Source organism: Chironomus tepperi, unplaced genomic scaffold (genome assembly GCF_022539635.2).
Source record: "Chironomus tepperi strain 1889 unplaced genomic scaffold, CSIRO-AGI_Ctep_v1 contig_74, whole genome shotgun sequence".
NCBI classification, from domain to species: domain Eukaryota; kingdom Metazoa; phylum Arthropoda; class Insecta; order Diptera; family Chironomidae; genus Chironomus; species Chironomus tepperi.
In genome coordinates, this window is record NW_027226196.1 from 1,223,269 (window position 1) to 1,235,376 (window position 12,108).

The following is a 12,108-nucleotide window of genomic DNA, read 5'->3' on the forward strand; positions in this document are numbered from 1 at the left end:
GTTTTATATAAAATTGTTTGAAAGTGGTTTAAATTATCATTTAAACCTTTCATTTATTGTGAATACATTTGCCATAAAAAAAATTAGAGTTTTTGGACTTGTCATATCCGAGATATACCAACTTCAAAGTCAAATGTAATTTTTGGTCAAAAAAATGTAATTTTTGGTCAAAAAAATGTAATTTTTGGTCACTTTTTTTTCGCAGGATGCATTGAAAAATTTGTATGGAAGGAATTTTTGGAAAAGTTTAATGAATGATTTAATGCCTTTCCACTTCAGCTACATCCATAAAATTTGAATCACACTTTAATTAGACCTAAATCTTTAAGTTTGCATCAAAAATGTTAAAATTAAAGAGAAAAAAATTTCACAAATTTTCTCCGCTTACTTTTGTAAAAAATGACCAAAAATTACATTTTTTTTCCTTCCATACAAATTTTTCAATGCATCCTGCGAAAAAAAAGTAACCAAAAATTACATTTTTTTTGACCAAAAATTACATTTGAAAATGGGTCATTTTGTATGAAGCATTCTAAGGAAGTGCTTCATTCTTTTGAAAAGATAGATATGAGGAATGATAGAGAGAAATAAGAGGCAACTTTTCGAGTACTTATTGGTTTATGAAAAACAAGTCCTTTAGCGCAAGCGGCTGTAACAAAAAATGGCCAAATTTTGGTCATTTTTCCATTTTTTTCTTTTGGAAATTTTAAGTTACAGAAAGTCCAAAAGTCAAAATTTTTAATGCAGAAGTTCTTATTTTTTGATCTTTTACAACTCTTCTATACAAACTATGGTCTGAAAATGCTTAAAAATGCCTTTTTCAAAAATGACCAAAAAAAAAGTGACCAAAAATTACATTTTTTACCCTAAATGAAGTCTTTTCACAAAATTTAACTTAAAAATTCAATAATAATATAAATTAACATTTATTGTTAGACTGATTCAAGATAATTTTATACTTAATTCTTCTTTGTTGATTATTAAAATAATTAAAAACTTCCGCGAATATCTTTTAAATTATCTGCTTTAATTCTTAGAACATATTGATCCAATAAATAAAAATTGATTAAAATTCAATTTTATTTGAGAAAAAAATTAATTAAAATTCATCCAAATTCATAAAATATGTTTAGGTTGTGCTTCTTTCAAACAAAAATTTAATAAATATACAAAAGCCTTTATATTGTTCAAAATTATCTTCCATGCTCCTTTGAATATTTCTTAAATTATTCTAACACGAGCGTTATCAATTGTTTAAAGAGTTGTAGGATCTTCTGCTGAGCACAAGTTCAACATTGTCTCATGACACGGAAATGCAAATATAAGAATTTTTTTTTTTCATTTATTTCTTGTTTAAAGGCTTAAAGCATATGAGAGTAAACAATTAATTTTGCATAATTTTAAACTGTTTGTAGACGTTGAGACTTTTTAGGGGTTTCAGGGTTGATTGGGTGGTTGATTTTAAAGGTTTTTTGATGCACATTATTTAAATTGGCGACATCCCAAATTCAGATGAGGGGAGAAAGTATTTTTAGGTGTTCAAAGTTGCTTATTGGATAATTTGGTTTTGCCTGTAAAGTCACTTTACCGAATAGCAAAAAGTGTTCGTCAGGGCACTACTGTGATTCGTTAGAGACTTGGTAGTAGATTGGCTAAGTCCTTCAATAACTTATGTAGACGTCTTGGAATTTTTGTTGCAAAAAGCCCTAGCAAACAGAAGAACTTCATCCAAAAATGAAGGATTAGTCATTCGATTCCAAACCCCATTTCCTGGCAAGAGACCTTCCCATGTGACATAAATCGGTTTATCGATCCAAAATTCCGACACAAGTTCGGCATGATTCCAGCATAGTATTGGATTAAAAACGATTCTGGCACCAAATTGAAGCCACTCCAGCCAATCAGCACTTTAAATTTAAATTTCCAATCCTGAAAAATCCGTACTTTATCGAAAAAACTGCTACTTCACAATCCTACTCAACATCACATACTCATATGAAATTTTATATTAAATTTAAATATTATGTATGCGCATTTTGATTAATACAATGTGTTGGAATGATAAAGAAAAGCACTCTCAAAATAAGGCAGTGGAAAATTTTTTCCCATAAAATTTTCATCATAAAAAGCTTCAAGTTCTTTTCCTTTAGATGTAGATAGATGAAATGAATTTTTATTCAAAAATTATGAATTTTTTTTTAAACTTTTCAAGTCGAGGAGAACAAAAAGGATTTTTTATGTAAAATAACCAAGGCTATAAATAAGAAGAAAGCTTCAAAGACTTAACAACAACTTTTTTAATTTCTTTACTTTTAGGTGAAGCAGACAACTCTTACCTGTGGACATTATACCTCTTATTTCACAGTCATTTTTCGCAAATACTTCATACGATATCAATTTTGTTAACTGTAACGCTGGCTGTATGGCGATATATTGCTATTAAGTAAGTTTAAAATAGATTTTGCTGCTTTTTATTGCCAAAAAATTTCAATTCCAAATTCTTGAAAATTATAGCATTGCATGCTTGTTGCTTTAAAAGTTGTTATCATGTGCATTTTTAATTATTGGTCTTTTTTGCTCAGGCATCCTCATGGAATCCTTGGCCATTGTGCCCAAAATCATTATGGTCGTGCAATATTCTTCTGTTTTTTATTAGCACCAGTGCTATGTCTACCAACGTTCTTTGTGTTCGGAATACAGGATATATCGGAACATAACAAGACAATGTATCAATTAGATGCTAGTGAAGATTCAAAATTATACAGGTTTGTTGATATTCATTAATTATATATTTTATGCCATTTTTATGCAATATTCATGAGTATGATACTGTATTATTTAGGGGAGGAAATTTATTCTAATGTCTTGTATGAATTTTTCATGGAAACAAGGGTTTAAACTTAGATATCTTGATACTACCTCTTGAAATTTAAGAGTCTAGAGCTCAAAGCCGACTCAGTGTTAGTATGGAAAAGTCCATATTAAGCTTGAGTTGACATTAAAGTCTGCATAACTCTATGGCAAACTGGATAACAATTCTATGTCATTCCCAAGCTGAACCCATTTGCCAGTCAATGGCTGGTTAATGGCCAGTTAATGGTTAGTTTAAGGCTAGTTGATGACTAGTTCTTACGTATTTTTACATACTCGGGAACTTTGAGGAGAACCAAATTTTTCACCTTAAAATGTGTAGAAATCAGTCGACATGAAGTCATCAGGACTAATTGACATAGACTTTGTGTCTTGCCATTAATACCGACGAAGTATCGATAACCTAGCCAATAAGAAAAGCTGCTCTGGATTTATTTCCAAATTTCATCATCCGAACAGCACAATACAGTATCAAAGGTGTCGATATGCCTCTGAGTTAACGGTATGACTTAAAGTGCCCTAATGGCTAGTTAAACTTCTGGTTCGCATACTCAACTGTCCCTTAATATTCAAACAAATCCTCTCGTTTAATAAATTTCAGCATCTTTCCTTTTTTGAAGCAATGTGAGAATGTGAAAATTTTCATCTGAACCTATTTAGTCCTGATTTTCCAATCATTATCCTAAAATGTTCCTATCTACATAAACAATATAAACATTCTGGTATAAGACCCTTCAATTCCTGAAAGGATAAATTCGATAATATTGGGCATAAAATAAATATCAATTTGTAGAGAATCCTTTAAAGAATTTATGAAGTCCGATGATGAACAGCTACATCCATATGTATGATCTCTGCAAAAATTGCCCAATAAACTGCTTCATTTTTCAAACCAGAAACACGAGAATCAGAAAAAAATCACAAAACTAAGTGGCATGTACAATTTTAAAATAAACATATCATGTATCACCACAGATGCTGCCAATAAATAACGGAGGTTCAAATATACATCCTTTATTAATACAATCTAAACATCAGATTATGTTATAAATTTTCATTTATTGAGATACAAAAAATCGTAGCAAGCAAGTGGCATCAGTAAAAACATAAAAGATTGTGTTTGATGGTAGGGATAAGAGTATGGCAACAGTGTAGAGCAAGATAATGAAGAGAAACACTAATTTAAACTTTCTTTTCAACAAAATAATGTTTCCGCTCTCATTAGAAGTTATTCCTCTTTCAATCCACTTTAGATTTAAAAGATCCATAGCTTTATGTTGTATGTGTTTCAAGGTTAATGTGACTAGGGTTTTCAGTATCGGGACTGAATTGTATGCTGTCTTTGGATCAGTTTTGGGTATAGTACAACCTAATTTCAGGAATTAGTGCACCTTAATGTTTGGGATCCAGGGTTCGCCAAGTCTACCCACTCAAACCTAGACCTACAGCCTAAAGTAGGATTCGAACCGCTTTCCTGACGACATTACTGTCTGTAATCCACGTTTCCAGTTCATTCTTCACATCCCAAGTTTCAAACCCATTGACCCCCTGACTAACGCCCAACATCCCATTCCCCTTTGACACATTGACATTATTAATGATCGACTCTAATTCTTCTATCAATTTAATTAATTCAAGTCTATTAATTTTCATTTACAGAATTAACTTCTGGATTCATTCAGTCATAATAAAATTGTTACCGTGCTTTATATTGACGATAATTAGTTTCGTTTTAATTGATGTGTTATGTCGTGCAAATAAGCGCAAACTTAAGCTGAAAGGATATAGTGCACCGGCAGCAGCAACAGCAACTGTGAACAATGGACAAAGGTATGAGAAGTTGTATTCAAATATTTTCATGTTTTATTGAATCTGAATTTGTAAAAGTTTGTCAAGACACATCCAATTATTGTTCAGGGTGTCACATTTAATAAACTTTGCTGTTATAAATAGACACTGAGATGCTTACAGACGTAAGAAAGCCGTAACTGAGTAGATGTGGAATTTATTCAAAACACATTAATAGGAGAAATACGTTTGATAAGCTTTAATGCCTTATGATAGTCATGTGATGCTGTATAGCAGTGCTGTTCAATCTTGGTCTGGAATTGTGCCACGGCACACCTTTGTAGCAAGTTGGATCATAGCTTGAAGTCGACTCAAATGTCATATGGAGTCGAGTCGACTTTTTCATACAAAATCCGAGTCGACATTGAGCTTTTGATGCGACCCTAGCCATGCACAGCACGTGATGCTTGTCATTTTCATAAATTATTGTGCCACAGCTCACAGTTTGACCAACCCTGCCATATCCGATAGCAAATTGAACAATTTTTATCAAGGTCATGTGATTTATAATCGTTTGTGGCCATGACAATGACTATCATGGCAACTATCACTTGATGACGGTAGAAATATAATTTTCAGCACTTTTTTTCAACATTTTAAAATGTCAATTTAAGGACCAACTTCAGATTCAATACCTATAAATTAATTTCAATAGCTAATCGTGCACAAATATCGAAATATTTCAGACCATCGAAAATAGATCGAAGGACGGACCGTACCACAATGCTGCTGGTTGCTGTCCTTTTACTATTTCTTGTTACCGAGTTTCCTCAAGGCATTTTGGGTTTATTGAGCGGAATATTAGGAAAATGGTAAGAAAAATTAATGATGCTTTATGCTTCAATTACATCCTTTACTTCTTTTCATTCAATAATAGCTTTTTAAAACGATGTTATCTCCTATTTGGAGAAATGATGGACCTCCTCGCACTTATAAATGCAGCCATTGGATTTGTATTATATGGCAGCATGTCAAAGCAATTCCGTGTCACGTTTAAATCCTTATTCATGAGAAAACGTCCACAAAAGATCGAATTAACGAGAGTTACAAACGTCAATCATACAACGACAAATGTCTGACATGTAGTTGATCTAGTATGTCGATTTTTTGGTCTCGAATGGAGATCATCTGCACAATAAATAAGATTTAATTAAAATTTAGAGTTAAATATAGAGTTAATTTATTTATGATGTGAGGGATTTAAAAAAAAAATATAGAAAAAAGTTGAGAATTTAATTAAAAAATTGACTAAAAAATAATATTTTTCATAAACAAAAGGAAGTGAAATTCATAACCGTTCTTAACTTTTAAATGCTGCACGTATATTTATTTTTATGTAAACTAATTGGGATCAAGTGAGGTTAAGGAACCTTCAAGGAATTTATAGAATCAGAATTTTATTTATTTTATCTCATCCCTGCAGCATAAAAATTACTTGGGATTAATAAGTGAAGGGTATTGAAAATTCTCAAATAACATAGACATGACTAGCGCATTTTTTTACAGCACAAAGCTTTTTAGAAGGGATTTTAAATCGTTTTATTTAGATAAATATTGGGATTGATAGGTCAACCCGAACAATACATGTCGGTTAATTGATACAAAATTTGGCACCTGACCGGCGTGAATCTCGCATGTTGACGGACTTAAGCCAAATCCCGCAACAAGTCAGAATCATGCCGAACAGGTCGATTTGAGCTATTTGGGTCAGTCAGGGATAACTGGAATAAAATTCATAATAATCATTATTGTGGTCAATTGATCATGTCATTTGAAACCATAGCTCGAGCTGTCTTTAATTTTGTATGGAGTCGAGTCAATTCAAATCGACTTCTCCATACAAAATCCAAGTCGACTTCAAAGTCTGTTTAAACTGGACTATTTTTAAACTTCCTTTTTATTTATGAAAGCATTGAAAGTTGACTATTCATTGTTAGATCCTAACCCCGGCAACCAATGCATATCTTGAGCCAACTCCCATTTGCAACCGTTGTCCTCGACAGCTGTTGCTCAGCAGCGACCGTTGAACTCGATGTCTGTTGGCCACTGGTGGTCATTATCCCCGCTGATAATAAAATAATTCACCAAAATTGACGGTAGTTGACACCGGCATGCAACCATTTATTTATGAATTGAACATTTTTTCAGTCAATTTCAGAATCCGATTATTTATTAAGATACGTATTTAGGGGGATGGGAAAGATTTTTTTACGAAGAGGGGGGATGAAAAGAAAAAATGGGAAATGGGGTAAGGGGGTAAGATGATAAGGGGGTAAGGGGCAAGGTTGAGTCTAAAACTCGATTTCAAAAAAATGCGCTAGTGAAATGACAAGAATTTCTCAATTTCAAATCCAAATTTAATTTTTGTGCTGGATGGGTAGCAAAAACCTTGTTGAAAATTCATTAACCTTTCAAAACAAATCTCTGTTACTCTTAAGAATTCAATATTATGATTAAAATGTTTCAAAAAAACTGTAGATATTAATTAAGCTTTTTTAATTTTGCACAAAAGACCGCAAAATTTCCATTAATTCGCCTTTTAGTGAGTCATGAAATTAATTAACAAACATTTATGGTAAATTATTAAATTTAATGTGAGTTGAAATTTTTTACTTTTTTTGTTGAGTCATTTTTAATAAAATTAAAAAATTAAAGCTTCTATAGAAATTTTTTTAAAAAGTGAACATCAAATTTACATGTGGTTATTTATGACAAAAAATATTACGAATTTATATGATCAAAAATCCAATATATATTTTTTTACAAAAAAAAAATGTACGAGCCCACAAAATAAATATATATTGTGATTTTTACTCACCACAAAGGCTTTTTTAAGCACAAAAAGGTAAAGTTTTACAAATAGAAAAAAAAAATGAAATTTGACCATGTTGTATGACTCTTTTTTTGGGATTTAAAAATAATGTAGGGAGATTTGAAAACAAAAAAAATTCAAATAAAATCTTATTTTCTTTAACAAAAAAATTTTGGAATTTTTAAATTTTATTTATTAAAGATCAATTGCTTTTCAGGGTCAAAATTGTAACTAAAAACCAATTTTCGTTTTTTTTTCAGAATCAACGATGAATAAATTTTGAGACAAATATCCATAAGGAACCTTCCCGCTCCCCAATTTCGGGGTTTTTTCAAATTTTCGATTTGACATAAAAAAAGCTTTCAAAATTCACTCCTTGCCACTCAGATCTATTAGGGTTCTCAATACTCAATACCAAGACCTAGACATCCCGGTTTATGTCTCGAAGATTTGTCAAAACTAAGCTAACTCCACACTAATATTAATTAATCCCTAATAGACCGAACTACACACCAGAGATCCATATCAACTAGTATTTCATATACAATCGAATTGACTTAAGCTCTTACACGAGTTTTTGGATCCAAAATATGAATAATATCTGCATATAAGTAGCCATCAGCAGCATACAAAACGAAAAATCAGCTATAGAAAATATTCATTGGAAAATTTCCATTTTTATCTACCATATTCTACTTTTATATTCATAAACAGATAAGTACACAGCAATTGTGATGTTATTAGCTTACCAAAGAGCTTACCCCGTATAAACATATTCCAAGAATTTATAAATATATTTATATTATGACAAAAGCTTAGACCTACCACGGGTGATCTTTTCTTTAATATTTTTTCGCGGAATTGCTCACTTCTGAATGCTTCAAAGATTTCACGACCAGATATTACTTTTTTTATCCGAGAGACATAAATGAAAATGACTTTGTCACGAAGCTTTTAAGGCTTCGCTAACGCTTTTTTGTTGACACCAAATGAAAGCCGCTTCTTTGTGGATGTCATAAAGGATATGGATATGTGACAGCCATCTAAATGGCAAATGGAAGCTGTCTCCATAGGTAATCTAGATAGACTTCATGGAGCATCTAGATAGTCACCATGGAACACCTAGATAGTCTCCATGAGACAACTAGATAGTCAATATGGGGCATCTAGATGATATAGAGACAGCTTCCATTTGGTATCTAGATGGCTGCAAAATGGCATTCGCAAGGAGATGGCTTTCTATTGAGGTCAATAAAATATGTTAAGCAAAGCCTTAAATGCTCCGTGGAAGAGCTAAACTCATCTACGTGGCTCAAGTTAGCACCTAATTGATGTCAACTTCATGCAGATGCCACATGATAGCCATTCGATGATTCGTGAAGCCGGCTTCAATTTGGTGTTAACTAATAAGGTTTAACTGAGTCTTACAATCTTAATAGAAGAACCGCCCCAATCTATGTCTCTCAGGAAAACATCAAATGGAAGCCGCGCTTTAGAGGAGCCTTAAAATCTTCATGACGGAACCTTCTTCATTTATGTCGCTCGGGCAATGATTTTTTAAAAATAATTTTTAACTTGCGATCCTTCAACATTGTTCTTTTGAAACTGTCGCAGCCATTTACTGCAGTATTCCTATCTACCCAGCAGCACAAAATATCAACGACAGTGACTTTAAGAAAAAAAAGCCAAAAATAAATAAATAAAATGAAAAAAAAATCCATTAAATATAAAATGAATTTGCTTGCTCATCTTCCGGCGCCAAAGATGTTGAAAAAGAATATTATTTTGTCATTGTTTTTGGATTTTCGGTTATAAAAATTTACTTTCAGGACACACAAGATTCACATCTTAAGTACATATCCGTGCAATTCCCAAAAGCTCTTTAATTCTTCATTTTGATTGATTTGACTGAATATCATGTCAAGTGTAATTTGACTGGATTTTTTCCTCTTCTTATTACTTCATTCACATTGTATTTTCATTACATGCGTACTTGATATCAATAACATAAGTCTATAAAATTTTGACTGACGTAAAATAATGTATTGAAATGGAACAAGAAAAGACATGGCAAGTGGAATTATGTAAGGTAACTGCCGAAAGTAATATTCATAGAAATAACACTAAGAAGACTTAAGCTTCCATGTACGACAATGTTAAAGTTCTAAATGGAGTGAGCGCCTGACAGTCATTCATTCCCCCTTTTAAGCATCATGCTGTGTGGGTGATAATAACACAACAATTAATCATTTCATAAATTTACATCATTTATAGTTTGACTTCTTATTAAATCAACATTGTGGAAAAGCTTTGATTCCACTAAGATACACCTACTCTCGTCAAGGTTGTCTCTACTTTCAAATCATTAAGTTAGCAAATTAATGAGTGTAGCAACGTTGCTACTAGAAATATGTACATTATGAGTCTAATAATACTCATAATTATGTATATGAAAGCATTCCATATGAATAATAGGAGCAGTCATATTACTAGATGATGAATTTAATGGAACGGAGATCCTAGAGTGACACACATGAGAATGGCGTCTACATGGAGTTTTTAATGGTCAGTCGAGGTTCCTGTATCAACATCAAATAAAGGTCGCCTCCATAAAGTAGACATCCATATGGCTTCTAAATGGTAGCTTCTTTTGAACATTCATACGAAACCTACATGGCTTCCATTGAGTGCTAATAAAGAAGCTTTGACAGAGCATCAAAAGTACTGTATCCTAAAAGCACAAGACAAATGGGCGAAAATCAGATCCAATAACGGTCTTACTTTGGCCTTAGTAACGCTGTCCTTTGAGTCAGGTTTTCGACAATTTCTCGCCATTTTATTATCAAACTTAATGTTGAAATTTAATTCGCTTTCTACTAGAGTTGACAGAACTTCAATCTGGAATCGCCTCTTTTGAAGTTTGGACTCGCCTTGTACTTTTGGAGTCTGAAATTCCGAAATACGTCCAGTTCTGCTTTAAACTCCCTTGTCTTATACCTAATCTGGTATAAAATGCCAATTTAACGAATTTAAAGATCTTACCTACTTACTTCACTGGCCGTACAGATCTACTGTGATCCATGGCCTCGTTCAGATGTCGCCTAAAACTGGTTCTATCGCCGGATTCCGTCGAGAATTAAAGGAGAATTAACGGAAAATTAAAGAATAATGTATGGAAATGACAAAGAAAAACTTTAATATGACATTGAAATTTCTGATTCAACAAGCAGACTACATATGTCGTCCAAGTGAACAGTACTTATGGATTCATGAATATCACTGTCCTCACATTTGTTCCAATTACCATAATGAATGCCTCAAACATTAAATAAAGCAAATTATCAGGACAACAAAGAAGGATTAACTCATTTGATGCTGAAAAGAAGCCACAGTTATTCACATATTTATTGAAGAAGCCACAGTTATTCAGGCAAAAAAAAGCATGGAAATCTATTTATAAAAATCTTTACAAGGCTTATCATGGATTAAGGGTTAAAAAAAGGCAATACGTGTGCCTCCGAAAATGTCATATCATTTTTACTCTTCAAGGAGAGCTTAAAGTATCACATCAAAGATATGTTATCGAAAATTCCATTCCATTCTGTAACTGCTTTAATCGAAAGAAAGAAAGCAAAGAAAAAAGGACTAAAAACGAAGAAGTCATTGCTCATGAGATGGAAAAATACGTACGATGCATCCACCGTTAACATAATCATGATAAGAATTATGAGTATAATTTATTATATCACAACATAACTATGCTTTTTTACCATAATCTCTACTCTTTTTTTGTACATACATGATTTTCTGTAACTTTTTGCTATATCCTATCATGCGAGCTTTAGTAATGTGCTTTTTAATGTTATTACATATATCAATAGAATTTTCATTATTTATAATGTTTTTCCAATTCAACCATGGCAGCTAATGCTGCAGATTTTCTGGTAAAATGTGAATATTCTGAATTTTAATCCACAATATGATGAAATGCTGAAATCTAGTTTTAGAAAATGAATAAATTATAAATTAATGTGACGAAATTGCATACCAAATGTAAAGTTATTGATGAAACTTAAATGAAACATTAATTTGATTTAGATTTGGAATTGACAATATTGCTAAAGGGAATCAATTCTATCCATATGAGTACGTTAGCTTTGGGAATATTTCATTTATGTTATGTCATTTATTCTCGAATATAGCTTTTGATTTTGATAAAATTATAAGATTAGAATACACAATATCTCCAATTAGCGTTCGCTTACATAATTTTCAGTGCTTATTAAAGAAAATTGTTGGAAGGATGGAGCCCTGAAACTGTATTCTAGTGAACTAAATTCAGATCTAAAGTTACAGAGCGGAAATTAATGTTTTAAATATAGAATTAATCATTATTTCTAATTAAATACCTCAAACAGAAAGTCCCAAATACCTAGAATACTCATATTTCGGGATGGAGAAGATTGCTATAGGAAAAATAGGAAAAATTGGTCGACGCACACACACAAATCAGTCTGGTTTGAAATTACTGTCAAATTTTAAACCCTTTTTCTATTTTTCATGTTTTAATTTTGAAT

General features: G+C 32.0%; 1 protein-coding gene across 3 annotated transcripts in view; it reads left to right on the top strand.

The window, feature by feature from the left end:
- The window catches only part of LOC139101102 (G-protein coupled receptor dmsr-1), a 58,453-nt gene extending 51,517 nt beyond the window's left edge, over positions 1 to 6,936 (top strand). For all 3 annotated transcript variants that reach the window (XM_070653978.1, XM_070653979.1, XM_070653980.1), the window contains exons 8-12: positions 2,317 to 2,443; positions 2,583 to 2,765; positions 4,531 to 4,701; positions 5,406 to 5,531; positions 5,597 to 6,936. In XM_070653978.1, the coding sequence (XP_070510079.1) occupies positions 2,317 to 2,443; positions 2,583 to 2,765; positions 4,531 to 4,701; positions 5,406 to 5,531; positions 5,597 to 5,798 (809 nt within the window). In that variant the 3' untranslated portion in view covers positions 5,799 to 6,936. The remainder of the gene's footprint in view (positions 1 to 2,316; positions 2,444 to 2,582; positions 2,766 to 4,530; positions 4,702 to 5,405; positions 5,532 to 5,596) is intronic.
- The last annotated feature ends 5,172 nt before the right edge of the window (positions 6,937 to 12,108 follow it).